The 15,978-nt window shown below is 55.8% G+C and overlaps 2 protein-coding genes across 3 annotated transcripts in view; both read right to left on the reverse strand.

The window, feature by feature from the left end:
• LOC140191688 (cytosolic 5'-nucleotidase 3-like) overlaps positions 1-5,382 on the reverse strand; it is an 88,288-nt gene extending 82,906 nt beyond the window's left edge. Inside the window, exons 1-2 of one of the 2 annotated variants that reach the window (XM_072249332.1) lie at positions 5,265-5,371; positions 855-1,005 (exon numbers count right to left, since the gene is read on the reverse strand). In XM_072249332.1, coding sequence (XP_072105433.1) covers positions 855-884 — 30 coding nt within the window. In that variant the 5' untranslated portion in view covers positions 885-1,005; positions 5,265-5,371. Of the gene's footprint in view, positions 1-854; positions 1,006-5,264 lie in introns of both variants that reach the window. The other variant, XM_072249331.1, reaches the window with a different exon arrangement.
• Positions 5,383-8,684: 3,302 nt separating this feature from the next.
• cfap126 (cilia and flagella associated protein 126) lies at positions 8,685-15,426 on the reverse strand. Its single transcript, XM_072248849.1, has 5 exons — positions 15,014-15,426; positions 14,803-14,874; positions 14,184-14,264; positions 10,225-10,398; positions 8,685-9,020 (listed from the first exon to the last, which is right to left on the reverse strand). The coding sequence occupies exons 1-5, from the start codon at positions 15,038-15,040 to the stop codon at positions 8,766-8,768; spliced, it is 609 nt and encodes a 202-aa protein (XP_072104950.1). The 5' UTR covers positions 15,041-15,426; the 3' UTR covers positions 8,685-8,765.
• Positions 15,427-15,978: the final 552 nt, after the last annotated feature.

The following is a 15,978-nucleotide window of genomic DNA, read 5'->3' on the forward strand; positions in this document are numbered from 1 at the left end:
GTCCTGAACATCGCCAGAGATGGAGGACCTGCATTGCTGCCCCAGACACTAGGGGCTGAGACTTTAACACAACACGCACCAGGCTCCCGGCTGCAAGCAACCAGATCTCGATCTCTGTCCCCAACTCTACAGAGGAGCCCACCTCCCCAGCGTTCTTTCGACCATTATGTTCCATGTCGTATGACATCATTATTATGTGCTGTGTCGTATGGCATCATCATTATGCACTGTGGGCGATCAGGGTCTTTCCACGGCCATGATTGTTCTTGGCAAAATTATCTACAGAAGTGGTTTGCCATCGCGTTCTTCTGGGCAGTGACTTTACAAGACGGGTGACCCCCAGCCATTATCAATACTCTTCAGAGATTGTCTGCCTGGCGTCGGTGGTCGCATCACCAGGACTTGTGATCTGCACCGGCTGCTCATACGACCGTCCACCACCTGCCCCCGTGGCTTCACATGACCCTGATCGGGGGGTGGGGGGGTTGCTACTCCTTGCCCAAGGCTAGCGGAGGGAACGAGTGGCCTTACTCAGAGACGCAGCTCTACCCCGCCCCCTGCTAGCGGCTCGTGCAAGGCTATCACAGCGCAGGGCACCCCGGAGTCCGGAGATCGGATCCGGCGCTCCGTCTGTGAAGACCTTGCACCCTTTCCCCCGCGCCCCGTCTGCGCCTCCTCCCGCTGTCGAGAGGCGCACCGGTGACAAGGTTTCGGCTCCAGATCATTTAATGCCTCTGCCAGCACACAAGCATAAGGGAGAGTGAAATAATTGCTACTCCAGGTCCGAAGCAGCACAAAAAAAAGCACAATATTAGTTTTTAAAAAACCACAATAAATATCAATGCACAATATACCTCATATACGTGGATTGTTTCTATGTCCATAAAGTGACGCTGTGGTCAAGTCGCTGCTGTAGATTGTCCTGTGATTCGGCCGGGGTTAAATAGGTGGGTTGCTGAGAGCTGCGACTCGTTGGACCGTAAAGTCCCATTCTGCCATGTGTCTCTGAGTAAATAACATTAACTCCTTCCCTCTCAGATCTGTAAATGGCTCCATTGAGTTTCCCCAGCCTGACCTTCCCCCCCCCCCCGCCGCCCCACACACATACACACACACACATTGGCCAAGGCAGGATGTTGGCGTCAGTCAGAGCACAATGGCTAATTATATCATAAGGTCAACTCTTGATTGCACAGAGAGTTGTTACACAATCACAGTCACAGAAACATGGAAAACCAACAGCACATTACAGGCCCTTCGGCCCGCAACCGACCGTGCAACCTACTGTAGAGACTGCCAAGAATTCCCCTAGCGCCAAGATCCCCCATTTATCTACTGGCACACAGTACACCATGGAATTTTTTGTTATGCAGCAGCAGTACAATGCATCACACAATAATTTTTTTAAAAACCGTAAATTACGGTAAGTATATATACATCAAAAAAATTTTAAACCAAATCATCATGCTGTGTTGCATGACAGCATCATTATGTGCCGTGATATATGACATCATCATTATGTGCCATGTCACTATGACGAGGGTGATCACGGTCTTTCCGCGGCCATGATTGTTCTTGGCAAATTTTTCTAACAGAAGTGGTTTGCCATCGCGTTCTTCTGGGCAGTGACTTTACAAGACGGGTGATCACAGCCATTATCAATACCCTTCAGAGATTGCCTGCCTGGCGTCAGTGGTCGCATCACTAGGACTTGTGATCTGCACCGGCTGCTCGTACGACCGTCCACCACCTGCTCCCACGGTTTCACCTGACCCTGATCAGGGGGGGCTAAGCAGGTGCCACACCTTGCCCAAGGGTGACCTGCAGGCTAGCGGAGGGAAGGGGCACCTCACACCTCCTTTGGTAGAGACGTATCTCCACACCAACACACTTTAAATAAGTAGTTCAAAAATTGAATCGAATTGACTTTATTTCCTACATCCTTCATATACACGAGGAGTAAAAATCTTTACGTTATGTCTCCGTCTAAATGTGCAATTTATAGTAATTTATAATAAATAGTATGTACAACAGGACAGTCAATATAACATAGAAATACAGTTGTAATCAGTCTGATGGCCTGGTGGAAGAAGCTGTCCCGGAGCCTGTTGGTTCTGGCTTTTATGCTGCGGTACCGTTTCCCGGATGGTAGCAGCTGGAACAGCTTGTGTTTGGGGTGACTCGGGACCCCAATGATCCTTCGGGCCCTCTTTACACACCTGTCTTTGTAAATGTCCTGAATAGTGGGAAGTTCACATCTACAGATGTGCTGGGCTGTCCGCACCACTCTCTGCAGAGCCCTGCGACTGAGGGAGGTACAGTTCCTGTACCAGACAGTGATGCAGCCAGTCAGGATGCTCTCAATTGTGCCCCCCTAGAAAGCTTTTAGGATTTGGGAGCCCACACCAAACTTCCTGAACCGTCTGAGGTGAAAGAGACGCTGTTGTAGTTTTGTCACCACCCAGCGGTACGTACAGACCACATGAGGTCCTCGGTGATGTTTATGCTGAGGAACTTAAAGCCTTCAGGCTCCTGTACCTCCTCCCTAATGGCAGAGGGGAAGAAGCTGTTCCTGAATCGTTGAGTGTGTGTCTTCAGGCTCCTGTACCTCCTCCCTAATGGCAGAGGGGAAGAAGCTGTTTCTGAATCGTTGAGTGTGTGTCTTCAGGCTCCTGTAGCTCCTTCCTGATGGCAGAGGGGAAGAAGCTGTTCCTGAATCGCTGAGTGTGTGTCTTCAGGCTCCTGTACCTCCTCCCTGATGGCAGAGGGGAAGAAGCTGTTCCTGAATCATTGAGTGTGTGTCTTCAGGCTCCTGTACCTCCTCCCTGATGGTAGCAATGAGGGCATGTCTGGGTGACAGGGGTCCTTAATGACGGACACCACCTTTTTGAGGCACCGCTGTTGAAGATGTCCTCGATGCTGGCGAGTCTGGTGCCCATGATGGAGCTGAGTTTACAACTTCCTGTGGTCTTTCCTGACCCTGTGCAGTGGCCCCTCCATACCAGACGGTCCGAATGCTCTCCACGGTCCACCTGCAGAAATTAGCGAGTTGGGTTCGGTGCCATACCACTTCTCCTCAAACTCCTGGTGAAATCTACCCACTGTCGAGCCTGCTGTGTGATTGCATCAGCACGTTAGGGCCAGGAGAAATCCTCAGGGCTCTTGGCACCCAGGATCTTGAAACTGCTCACCCTTTCTACAGCTAATCCCTCGACAAGGACTGGTGTGTGTGTGTGTGTATGTGTGTGTGTGTGTGTGTGTGTGTGTGTGTGTGTGTGTGTGTGTGTGTGTGTGTGTGTGTGTGTGTGTGTGCATGTCCTAATAATAACCAGAGATACATAGGCAGAGAGCTTTATCTGTCACTAATTCCTGCTTGGCAGGCGACAGGCAGCTATTAAAAGCTCTGGGACGAGAGGGAATAACTTTACTCGATAGGTCACAGATCCAATTCACTTCTCAGAACACCACAACTCAAGTTCTCACTATTTACTTTTTAAATTTATTATTATTACAGTTTTTCTCCTTTTTTTGGTATTTATTTATATTTACGCATTTTAGGGGCAGCTTCCTCCTCTCCTCCAGCAGGTTTCTGATCGGAGAACGAGCCCTCCTTCGCTCACAAAGTGCTGGAGGATCTCAGCAGGCCAGGCAGCATCGGAGGGAAAGGGAGCACAGCAGGCGTTTCCGGCCCAGACCCTTTGTGAGTCTGGACGAAGGGCCTCGCCTCCAAACGCCGACTCTTCCCGCCTTTCCGCAGATGCTGCCTGACCTGCTGAGTTCCTCCAGCACCTCGTGCGGCTTTCGCTTCGGATTCCCAGCGTCTGCGGATTTCCTGCTGTTTGTGACTCACGATTTTCTTGCTCTCATTTTTGCACTACTGTACTTATTTAATTTATTTTAAAAATATATTTATTACATTTATAAAATATTAGGCGATGCAATCCACTGCTGCCGCAAAACATCAAAATTAAACACAACGCACACACACACACACACACACACACACACATGCAGACACACACACACACACAAACACACACACAGAGAAACACACAAAGAAACACACTCACACAGAAACACACACAGACACACACAGAGAAACAGACAGAGAAACACACACAGAAACACACACAGACACGCACAGAGAGAAACACACACACACACACACACACCCACGCACAGAGAACACATGCACACACAGACACAGATACACACACAGAAGCACACACAGACACACACACCCACACACAGAAAGACACATACAGACACAGACACACAGAAAACACACACACACACACACACACACACACAGAAACACATGCACACACAGACAGATACACACACAGAAGCACACATAGACACACACACAGGCATACAGACACACGCACAAACAGAAACACGCAGACACACACACTGACACACACAGATACACACACTGACACACACACACACACACACACAACGCTGGAGGAACACAGCAGGTCAGGCAGCAACTTCGACGTACGCCAGCGATTTTAAACCTGATTCCGAGTTCCTTCTACAGACTGCAATTGCTCCTAATTCCAACGCCACAGCCGTCTCCGGTGTCAGCTCCCCCAGCCCCTCTTCCCCACCCGCCGGGAGCGGGAGCAATTCCCCTGAGACGCCGGACAGACCTTCCCGGCCTACGGGGGCGCGAACAGCAGCCTCGCCCGCTCGACCCAGAGAGCGGCAGAGGCCACCATCTCTTCCTCAGGTCGGGAACCCCAAAACAGGCGAGCAGAATCAGGCCATTCAGCCCATCGAGTCACGGCTGATTTATTATCCCTCTCAACCCCCATTCTCCTGCCTGCTCCCCGTAACCTTTGCCGTGAACTTAATCACTCTCCGTTTTAAGCAGATAAAGATTACTCTCTCCCCAACTTGCCCACGGTGCGGCTCTCCCTCGCTACAGATGGACGCTCCCTCCTGCGGTTCTCCCCACACCACCACCACCCCCAGCCTGGTACGGGGATGATTTCCCATGGGGTTTGGTTGGTGGATGGGGGATGTCTTTGAAGCGCATCGGAATTGCGGCGACGGTAACCGGATTAGTTGACCTTCAGAGGCTCCGCAATGGACGGTCCGCGCCGGGCCGGTGTCCGGTGTCGGGTGTCTGGAGACAGGAACGCACAGCTGCGGCCGGGGGTCGGGGTGGGACAGACACATACACACACACACACATCGCCCCACCCTCGGTAACGGACCCTGCCCCGGTCACCGTCCCCCGAACCTTAGGCACTCACCATCTTGTCGCTGCCCCGCACCGAAACGCTGCCGGTGCCGCCGCTGGCCGCGGGCTGCAGATCCGGGAGAGCGTCGCGGCGCTGGAGGGGGGTGGAGCGGTAAAGGGACAGCCGTGTCGCTCCCCATCCCTCCCCACCCCTCACCTCCCGGAGCCCCACCCCTCACCTTCTCGTGACACCTACCCCACCCCACTCCACCCCACCTCCCCGAGTCCCCACCCCGCACATCAGCGAGATCCCCACAACTCACCTCACCGGTATCTCACACCTAATCTCCCCTACACCCCCACCCCTCACCTCACTGGGACCCCACACCCCACCTCCCCGAATCCCCACCCCTCACCTTCTCGTGACACTTACCCCACCCCACCCCACCTCCCCGAGTCCCCACCCCACACCTCAGCGAGTCCACGACGCCGCACATCAGCGAGACCCCCACAACTCTCCTCACTGGTATCTCACACCTAATCTCCCCGACAACCCCACCCCTCACCTCACTGGGACCCCACACCCCACCCCACGTCCCCGTCCCCACCCCACACCTCAGCGAGCCCACGACCCCGCACATCAGCGAGAACCCCACAACTCACCTCACTGAGATCTCACGCTCACCTCCTCGAGTTCCCGATATCTCAAAGGCACCTCCAGTTTACATCCCTGGGACCCCCACAGTTCACATCCCCGAGACCCCAACACCTCACCCCCGACGAGACCCCACACCTCACCTCCCGAGACCCCCCACACCTTACCCCCACCAAGACCCCACACCTCAACCCCACCGAGACCCCACACCTCACCCCCCGAGACTCCCACACCTCATCACCCGGAGACCTCACACCTCACCCCCCCCCGAGATCCCCTACCTTACACCCCCGAGACCCCCACACCTCACCCCGTCGAGATCCCCCACACCTCACCCCCCCGAGACCGCCACACCTCATCACCCCCCCGAGACTACCACACCTCATCACCCCCCCGAGACTCCCACACCTCATCACCCCGAGACCCCACACCTCACCCCCCCGAGATCCCCTACCTCACACGAGACCCCCCACACCTCACTCCCCCTGAAACCCCCCCACACCTCACCCCACCGAGACCCCCTACCTCACCCCCGGAGACCCCCCACACCTCACCCCACCCGAGACCCCCTACCTCATCCCCCCTGAGACCCGCCACACCTCACCCCCCCCGAGACCCGCCACACGTCACCCCCCCGAGAGACGCCGCACCTCACCCCCCCGAGACCCGCCACACCTCACCCCCCGAGAACCCCCACACCTCACACCCCCGAGAGATGCTGCACCTCACCCTCCCGTGACCCGCCACACCTCACCCCCCAAGACCATCACACCTCACCCCCCCGAGACTCCCACACCTCATCATCCCGAGACCCCACACCTCACTCCCCGAGACCCCCTGCCTCACACCCCCGAGACCCCCTGCCTCACACCCCGAGACCCCCGTTACTAGTGTGAAGTTCTCCCACCCCCTTGATTAGTGTGTTCCCTCACCCCTGTCACTAGTGTGAAGTTCCCTCACCCCTGTCACTAGTGTAAAGTTCCCTCACCCCATCACTAGTGTAAAGTTCCCACACCCCCGTCACTAGTGTGAAGTTCTCCCACCCCTTGATTAGTGTGAATTTCCCCCACCCCATCACTAGTGTAAAGTTCCCTCACCCCCATCACTAGTGTGAAGTTCTCACACCCCCTTGATTAGTGTAAAGTTCCCTCACCCCATCACTAGTGTAAAGTTCCCACACCCCCTTCACTAGTGTGAAGTTCTCACACCCGTCACTAGTGGAAAGTCCCCACAACCCCGTCACTAGTGTGAAGTTCTCCCACCCCCTTGATTAGTGTGAATTTCCCTCACCCCCTTCACTAGTGTAAAGTTCCCACACCCCCATCACTAGTGTGAAGTTATCACACCCCCTTCACTAGTGTAAAGTTCCCTCACCCCATCATTAGTGTGAAGTTCCCTCACCCCCGTCACTAGTGTAATGCTCCCCATCCCTATCACTTGTGTAAAGTTACCTCACCCCCGTCACTAGTATGAAGTTCCCACACCCCCGTCACTAGTGTGAAATTCCCCCACGCCGTCACTAGTGTAAATTCCCCTCACCCCTGTCACTGGTGTAAAGTTCCCTCACCCCCATCACTCCTGTGACGTTCCCCACCACCCCCTTACCTGCCTGATGTTCCCCTACCCACCCCACCTCCTGAGTGATGGTGGGAATGGGCTTCACCGAGGTCGTGCCTGGGTGTGTGGCAAGTGGAATGAGCTGAGGTTGTGGGGAATTCGGGTTGATGCCCTGAGATGGCATCTGGGTGTGCAGTGGAGAACAGTCCGGCACCCCACCACTAATTCTCTCGACAAGCTAGGGACTCTGCTCCTGAGCTGATGATACCACAGGTGGAGTTTTTGATGCAGCCAGGTCCATCGGCTGACCCTGGCCACCTGGCTGACATTGGCCGTGGAGATTTGTAAATGGATGTAGATGTCCAAATCTGTTCTTTATCTCCAATAAAGCTTTGTCCTCAGCCTATCTTGGTCCCTGTCCCCTCCCCCTCCCCTCCCATTCCTTCCCATCCTCCCCATCTGGGCATGAGGCGTCGTTAGTGGCAACATTCTGGCTTCGGCTTCCAAAGTTTAGAGTAAACTTATCATCAAAATACTTATATGTCACCATCTCTGAGCCCTGAGATTCATTTTCATGTGGACATACTCCATAAATCCATAGTAGAATACTAACCACTGTATGCCATCTTGGTGAGGTCAGTTCTTCCATGGTGGTGAGGTCGATTCTTCCCGTGTCACTATTAGCCATGTTGCTGAGGGCAGTCTTTCAATCGTCCCTATCAGCCATGTTGGTGAGGGCAGCTCTTCCATGGTCACGTTCTGGCAGTCATTTTGATAAGGTCAATTCTTCCAATGCCACACTGCCATGTTGCTGAGGACAGTTCTTCCGAGGGCCTCTCTCCGTATTGGTGAGGTCAGTTCTTCCAATGTCACACTGCAACTGCCTTGTTGGTGAGGTTGGTTCTTCCATGGTCATTCTCTAGTAGCCATATTGGTGAGGTCAGTACTCTCACCGTCACTCTCTAGCAGCCATGTTGCTGAGGTTGGTTCTTGAATGGTCACCCCCACTCCAGCTGCCATCTTGGTGAGGTCCATTCTTCCATTGGGGCCCTCTGGCATTTCAGTTCTTTCATCTGCGCTCTCTGGCGGCCATGTGGACGAGGGAGTGACCCCGGTTGGCAGGGAAGGGACTGATGAGGTGCAGTGGTGGTGTCGACGCAGGGCTGACCCCCCCCCCACCCCACTGCTGGTGAATGGCCAGTCCACAGGGGGTGGATAGGGTCATGGTTGCCCTTTGACCTATGGGGTCACGGCGTGAACAATCAGAGATGGGAGCCAGGGTTTCGCTTCGACAATTTTATTGGGTTAAAGGTTTCCCCACAGATCGCCAAGTTCCCCCCCGACCCCTGCTGGGTCAGCCAATCAGAGGGCTCCGGCACCGGAGGGCAGGGTCGGGCTGGCCGACGCCCGTCCGGTGGCGCCAGGCGTCGCGACCCTCCCGCTGCCCTGCGTCCCGGGGGGTGAAGGGCCAACCCGGGCGGGAGGAGCCCCTGTCGGCTCGGGGTCTCCCTCCTGGTCGCCGAGCCTCGCGGACAGCCGGGGAGGGAGAGCCGGGGTGTCCTGGGTCCGGGCGCAGCGTTCCTCGAATGTCTCCTCCGGGACCGGCTCCACGCAGTGCTTGTGGGGGGGGGGGGGGGGGCGGAATGGCAGAGAATGAGAGTGAGGGCAGGAAAAGTGAAAAGACAACGCGGTGCTCCCTCCGTGCCACTCCCCCCACCCACTGTGCTGTGCCCCCTCACAGACCCTCTCTGTCCGCCCGTTCCTCACCGCGTCTCCCCCCCCCCAGTGCCGTGCCCCCTCACAGACCCTCTCTGTCCGCCTACCCCTGTCCGCCCGTTCCTCACCGCGTCTCCCCCCCAGTGCCGTGCCCCCTCACAGACCCTCTCTGTCCGCCTACCCCTGTCCGCCCGTTCCTCACCGCGTCTCCCCCCCAGTGCCGTGCCCCCTCACAGACCCTCTCTGTCCGCCCGTTCCTCACCGCGTCTCCCCCCCCCCAGTGCCGTGCCCCCTCACAGACCCTCTCTGTCCGCCTACCCCTGTCCGCCCGTTCCTCACCGCGTCTCCCCCCCAGTGCCGTGCCCCCTCACAGACCCTCTCTGTCCGCCTACCCCTGTCCGCCCGTTCCTCACCGCGTCTCCCCCCCAGTGCCGTGCCCCCTCACAGACCCTCTCTGTCCGCCCGTTCCTCACCGCGTCTCCCCCCCCCCAGTGCCGTGCCCCCTCACAGACCCTCTCTGTCCGCCTACCCCTGTCCGCCCGTTCCTCACCGCGTCTCCCCCCCAGTGCCGTGCCCCCTCACAGACCCTCTCTGTCCGCCTACCCCTGTCCGCCCGTTCCTCACCGCGTCTCCCCCCCAGTGCCGTGCCCCCTCACAGACCCTCTCTGTCCGCCCGTTCCTCACCGCGTCTCCCCCCCCCCAGTGCCGTGCCCCCTCACAGACCCTCTCTGTCCGCCTACCCCTGTCCGCCCGTTCCTCACCGCGTCTCCCCCCCAGTGCCGTGCCCCCTCACAGACCCTCTCTGTCCGCCCGTTCCTCACCGCGTCTCCCCCCCCCCAGTGCCGTGCCCCCTCACAGACCCTCTCTGTCCGCCTACCCCTGTCCGCCCGTTCCTCACCGCGTCTCCCCCCCAGTGCCGTGCCCCCTCACAGACCCTCTCTGTCCGCCCGTTCCTCACCGCGTCTCCCCCCCACTGTGCTGTGCCCCCTCACAGACCCTCTCTGTCCGCCTACCCCCGTCCGCCCGTTACACAGCGCGGCTCCCCCCCCCCTCACCCGTGACCCGCCATACCCCTCCTCCCCACCCCGCCCCCGTCCGCTCCTACCGGGAACGCCGCCTGCAGTCCGAATCCGTTGCTGGCTTTGTACAGCGGCGACGACTTCACCTGGTCGATCAGCCGGGCCGCGCCGGCGCTGTTCCGGGCCGTCAGGTTGGGCCGAGGCTGCGGGATGCGCTGGGGCATTTGCCAGGTCCCGAGGAAGGTTCCCCAGGGGTTCTCCTGAGGGGTGGGGGGCGGGAGACAAGTGGACATAGACACGGAGAGTGAGGCTCCCCAGAAAAGACCTGCCCCACTCACCCGGGTACAAATAGTGCACAGGAAGGGGCTGGGGGCGGGGGGACGAGATCGGGGACTCGACTGGAAGGGGAGCAGTCACTGTGAAATCCCTCGCCTGCCCTGGACCCGGCCTGATTGCGCAGAAAGCACGACAGTGCCTCTACTTCCCCGGCCATCTGAGCGGAATCGCCAGGTCATCGAAAATCTTGGCACATTTCTATAGCTGTATCTCTATAGTTGCATCTCAGCCTGGTGTGGGAACACCAATCCTTTGAGCGGAAAATCCTACTGAAAGGTAGTGGATTCAGCCCAGTACATCATGGGTAAAGCCCTCCCAACCATTGAGCACATCTGCATGAAACGTCGCCGTAGAAAAGCAGCGTCCCACCATCAAAGATCCTCACCACCCAGGCCATGCTGTCTTCTCACTGCTGCCATCAGGAAGAATGTACAAGAGCCTCAGGTCCCACACCACCAGGTTCAGGAACGGTTATTACCCCCTCAACCATCAGGAAGGAGGTACAGGAGCCTCAGGACCCACACCACCAGGTTCAGGAACAGTTATTACCCCTCAACCATCAGGAAGGAGGTACAGGAGCCTCAGGACCCACACCACCAAGTTCAGGAACAGTTATTACCCCTCAACCATCAGGATGGAGGTACAGGAGCCTCAGGACCCACACCACCAGGTTCAGGAACAGTTATTACCCCTCAACCATCAGGAAGGAGTTAAGGAGCCTCAGGTCCCACACCACCAGGTTCAGGAACAGTTATTACCCCTCAACCATCAGGCTCTTGAACAAAAGGGGCTAACTAAACTAATTTAAGGACCCTTTTATCTTGTTATTTCACGCTCGTTATTTATTGCTATTTATTTATTATCTGGATTTGCACAGCTTGTTTACAGTTTACAGTTCCTGCTTACAGTTTGCAGATCCTGTTTACAGTTATCGTTCTACAGATTTGCTGAGTATCTCGGGCTGAAGTTTACCTCGTCCGATAATAAACTTCTACTCTGGGTGAGACTCCGGGATGCTGTCAGCTCCTGCTACGAGAAAGCAGCCTCACAGATTTGGGAAGTGAGACAGGAGACGGCGATTATGAATAAGCACATTAACTGCTGTCTTTGTGTCTGGGGTGGGGCGGGGGAGGTGGTCTGTGAATGCCTGGTTGGAAAGTGGTGAGGCAGATACGATTGTACTTGTTTGAAGGTTGCTTGAACAGGTGTGGGGAAGGAAAAGAGGGATACAGGCTTAATTCAGGAGAATTAGACGAGGCGTTCCCAACCTGGCATTCACAGAGACCCCCCTCCCCCAGTTCATGGTAGGGGCCCATGGCCATGAAGAAAGGTGAGTGAAGACATCACAGTGGGCATGGGTGAGGTGGACAAACAAGAGTGGAAAGCGTGGGCAGTTTCAAGTGTCGATATCTCTGAGGATCTAACCGGCAGCCAACACACCGATGAAGCTACAAAGACAGCAGCCATGTTTCATTAGGAGTTTGAGGGGATTTGGTCTGTCACCAAAGACGCGTGGAATTTTCTTCAGATGCACCGCTGAGAGCGTTCTTAACGGCTGCATCATCGTCTGGGGTGGAGGGCGGGTGGGCGGGGAGGGGAGAGGGTGGGGAGGGGGGGCTACTGCACCGGATCAAAGTAAGCTGCAGAAAGTTGTAAACTCAGTCAGCTCCATCACGGGCACTAGCCTCCATAAAATCCAGGACGTCTCCAGGCAGCGATGACTCAGAAAGGCGGCGTCCATCATTAAGGACCCCCATCACCCAGGACGTGCCCTCTTCTCATTGCTACCATCAGGGAGGAGGTACAGGAGCCTGAAGACACACACTCAACGATTCAGGAACAGCTTCTTCCCCTCTGCCATCAGGGAGGAGGTACAGGAGCCTGAAGACACACACTCAGCGATTCAGGAACAGCTTCTTCCCCTCTGCCATCAGGGAGGAGGTACAGGAGCCTGAAGACACACACTCAGCGATTCAGGAACAGCTCCTTCCCCTCTGCCATCAGGGAGGAGGTACAGGAGCCTGAAGGCACACACTCAATGATTCAGGAACAGCTTCTTCCCCTCTGCCATCAGGGAGGAGGTACAGGAGCCTGAAGACACACACTCAACGATTCAGGAACAGCTCCTTGCCCTCTGCCATCAGGGAGGAGGTACAGGAGCCTGAAGACACACACTCAACGATTCAGGAACAGCTCCTTCCCCTCTGCCATCAGGGAGGAGGTACAGGAGCCTGAAGACACACACTCAACGATTTAGGAACAGCTTCTTCCCCTCTGCCATCAGGGAGGAGTATGACTTACTTAATTTAACTTTTTACATATATTTAGTGTAAAGGCTTTATTTTACAGTTTTTATGATTAAGTATTGCATGGAACCGCTGCCACAAAGACAACAAATTTCGCGACATATGGCGCTGATATTAATCCTGTTTCTGATAGACGTTCTCCCACCATCTCAAGTGCGTTGGCCGAGATTACGAGTACCTGCAGAATCTCTTCTGTGCTCCCAGAGCTTTGCTGCGCGCTCGTTACAGCCAGACTACGGGTTCTGGTCGCCGCGCAGTGGGAAGGGTGCAATTGCCCTGGAGATTCCTCGGGACGCCGCCTGGGATTGGAGTTTTACGGGGATAAAGACAGGCTGGGTGGGGCTGGTTTAGGTGTCTTTGTGCAGAGCAGATAAGGTGATTATCTTATTAGAGGTATGCAGCGTTGAGAGAATCGCAATCAGCTTTATTATCACCGGCATGTGACATGAAATTTGTTAACTCAGCAGCAAAATGCAATACATAATCTAGCAGAGAAAAATAATAATAAATAAATAAGTTACAGTATACGTATATTGAATAGATTTTAAATCATGCAAAAAACAGAAATAATATATTAAAAATTAGTGAGGTAGTGTTCATGGGTTCAATGTCCACTCAGAAATCGGATGGCAGAGGGGAAGAAGCTGTTCCTGAATCGCGGAGCGTGTGTCTTCAGGCTCCTGTACCTCCTCCTCCCTGATGGTAGTAGTGAGAAGAGGGCATGCCCTGGGTACTGGGGGTGTGAGGGGAATGGTTTTATTTTCATTGTTGAGTACATCTAAGGCTAGAAGGTGAAGGTGAGCTGAATTTAAACTTTCTCCACCAGAGGGAGAATGCACTGCCCGAGGGGGCCTCTACACGGTCCCACCACACAACCACGGGGCATGGTTTAGATACAAAGTGAAGCTCCCTCTACACTGTCCCATCACACACTCCCAGGACACAAGTTAAAGACAGAATGAAATTCCCTCTACACCGTCCCATCACACACTCCCATGACATGGACAGCACGGGTTAGATACAGAGTGAAGCTCCCTCTACACTGTCTCATCACACACTCCCAGGACACAAGTTAAAGACAGAGTGAAATTCCCTCTACGCTGTCCTATCACACACTCCCAGGGCAGGGACAGCCCGGGTCAGATACAGAGTGAAGCTCCCTCTACACCGTCCCATCACACACTCCCAGGACACGGTTTAGATACAAAGTGAGACTCCCTCTACACTGTCCCATCACACACTTCCAGGATACGGGTCAGACACAGAGTGAAACTCCCTCTACACTGTCCCATCACACACTTCCAGGATACAGATACAGAGAGCAGCTCCGTCTATCTACACTGACCCATCACACATACATACATTTTCTCTCCCCCTCCCTCCCCCCGCCCCCCATTTCTCACCTTCGATCGGGGAACGCCTGGCTTCAGATATCCTTTATCGTTTGCAATGAAGAAGCTCGACCCTTCTCGAAATTTAGGTTTCTGAACGGGAAAGCAAAGGCAGTGGTGGTCACTGGCAGGGGAGCTAACCCGAGAGCCATCAGCATGAGTCTCCCCCGGCCCGGAACTCCGGGCGATGTGCTCAGCCTCCGCGCCCTCTGGGCAGCTTGTGATCGTCACTCCCCTGGAGTTTAGCCTTGGTCCTGGAGTAAGGACCAAACCAGCCTTTCCCCTTTCCCCAAACAACAGGAATTCTGCAGATGCTGGAAATTCAAGCAACACACATAAAAGTTGCTGGTGAACGCAACAGGCCAGTCAGCATCTCTAGGAAGAGGTGCAGTCGACGCTTCAGGCCGAGACCCAGACGAAGGGTCTGAAACGTCGACTGCACCTCTTGCTAGAGATGCTGCCTGGCCTGCTGCGTTCACCAGCTACTTTTATGTGTTTTGTTTCCCCTTTCCCCACCTGTTTCCAGCAGCCAGACCTTGAGGTTCAGCTCACCCCTCCCACCCACCCCCCCACCTTTGCCCCTCGTCGCTCACTGCCCCCCCCCACCCTCGCGGCCACCCTCCCCCCTTACCTTCGAAGTCTGATCGCGGGTCTTGGGGACGGTCCAGCTGCTCATCCGGCTGCTGTTGAAGGCTCCTTCGTACTGCGGAGACGGGAGAGCAGGGGGGTGAAACGAGACAGTGACCCCCTCCCACACACACACACACACTCCGCGCACCTCCCCCCGCCCCGGCCACGGACCCCCTTGGCCCCCAGCCCGCCTGGTCCACCCACACACTCACCTGGTTGGCGTGGTAGCTGTACGCCATCGTGGGGGGGTGGGGGGAGTGAGAGGCCGATGTGCGGGTCAAACCGATCAAGTCAATCCACCTCCCTCACTCCCTTCCCTTCTCTCTCTCTTTCTCTACCCCTCTCTCCCACCCTCACTCTCTTCCCCAATTTCTCTGCCCTTCTGTCCTCTTCCCTCTTCCCTCCTCTCTCTCCTCTCTCTAACCCTCTCCCTCTCACCTCACTTTCTCTCTACCCTCTCCTATCACTCTCTCTCACCCGACTCTCTCTAATCTGCTCTTTCTCTTTTACTCTGTTTCACTCTCTCTCCCTAACCCTCACCCTCTCAGTCTCTCTCTCTCACCACACTTGCTCTATCCCTCTTTCTCTCTCTCTCTCTCTCTCTCTCTCCCCCCCTCTCTCCCTCTCTCTATCTCTCCACCTCTCTCTTTATTTGGAATTGTTTACATCACGTCGCCCGGCAACGGCACGCCGTCTCCCGGCAACAATAAAGCAGTTCACACAGGACATTTCCAACAGGCAGTGACAGAGACGGGCTGCGAGGGGGGGGGGTGGTGAAGAGAGACAGTGACGGGGTGGGGGGTGAGGACAGTGACGGGGTGGGAGGTGAGGACAGTGACGGGGTGGGGGTTGAAGAGAGACAGTGACGGGGTGGGGGGTGAGACAGTCACGGGGTGGGGGGTGAGACAGTCACGGGGTGAGAGTTGAGACAGTGATGGGGTGGGGGCTGAGACAGTGACGGGGTGGGGGGAATAGAGACAGTGACGGGCTGGGGGGGGTGAGACAGTGACGGGGTGGGGAGTGAAGAGAGACAGTGACGGGGTGGGGGGTAAAGAGAGACAGTGACAGGGTGGGGGTGTGAAGAGAGACAGTGACGGGGTGGGAGGGTGAGACAGTGATGGGGTGGGGGGAATAGAGACAGTGACGGGCTGGGGGGGTGAGACAGTGACGGGCTGGG

This window comes from Mobula birostris, chromosome X, assembly GCF_030028105.1.
Source record: "Mobula birostris isolate sMobBir1 chromosome X, sMobBir1.hap1, whole genome shotgun sequence".
Classification (NCBI taxonomy): domain Eukaryota; kingdom Metazoa; phylum Chordata; class Chondrichthyes; order Myliobatiformes; family Myliobatidae; genus Mobula; species Mobula birostris.

Coding starts and splice junctions, on each gene's coding strand:
- cfap126 (XM_072248849.1), bottom strand. CDS start 15,040: ATGGCGTACAGCTACCACGCCAACCAG. Junction 14,265..14,802: donor CCCGCGATCAGACTTCGAAG/GTAAGGGGGGAG, acceptor TTTCCCGTTCAG/AAACCTAAATTTCGAGAAGG. Junction 10,399..14,183: donor CAGGCGTTCCCCGATCGAAG/GTGAGAAATGGG, acceptor CCCACCCCTCAG/GAGAACCCCTGGGGAACCTT.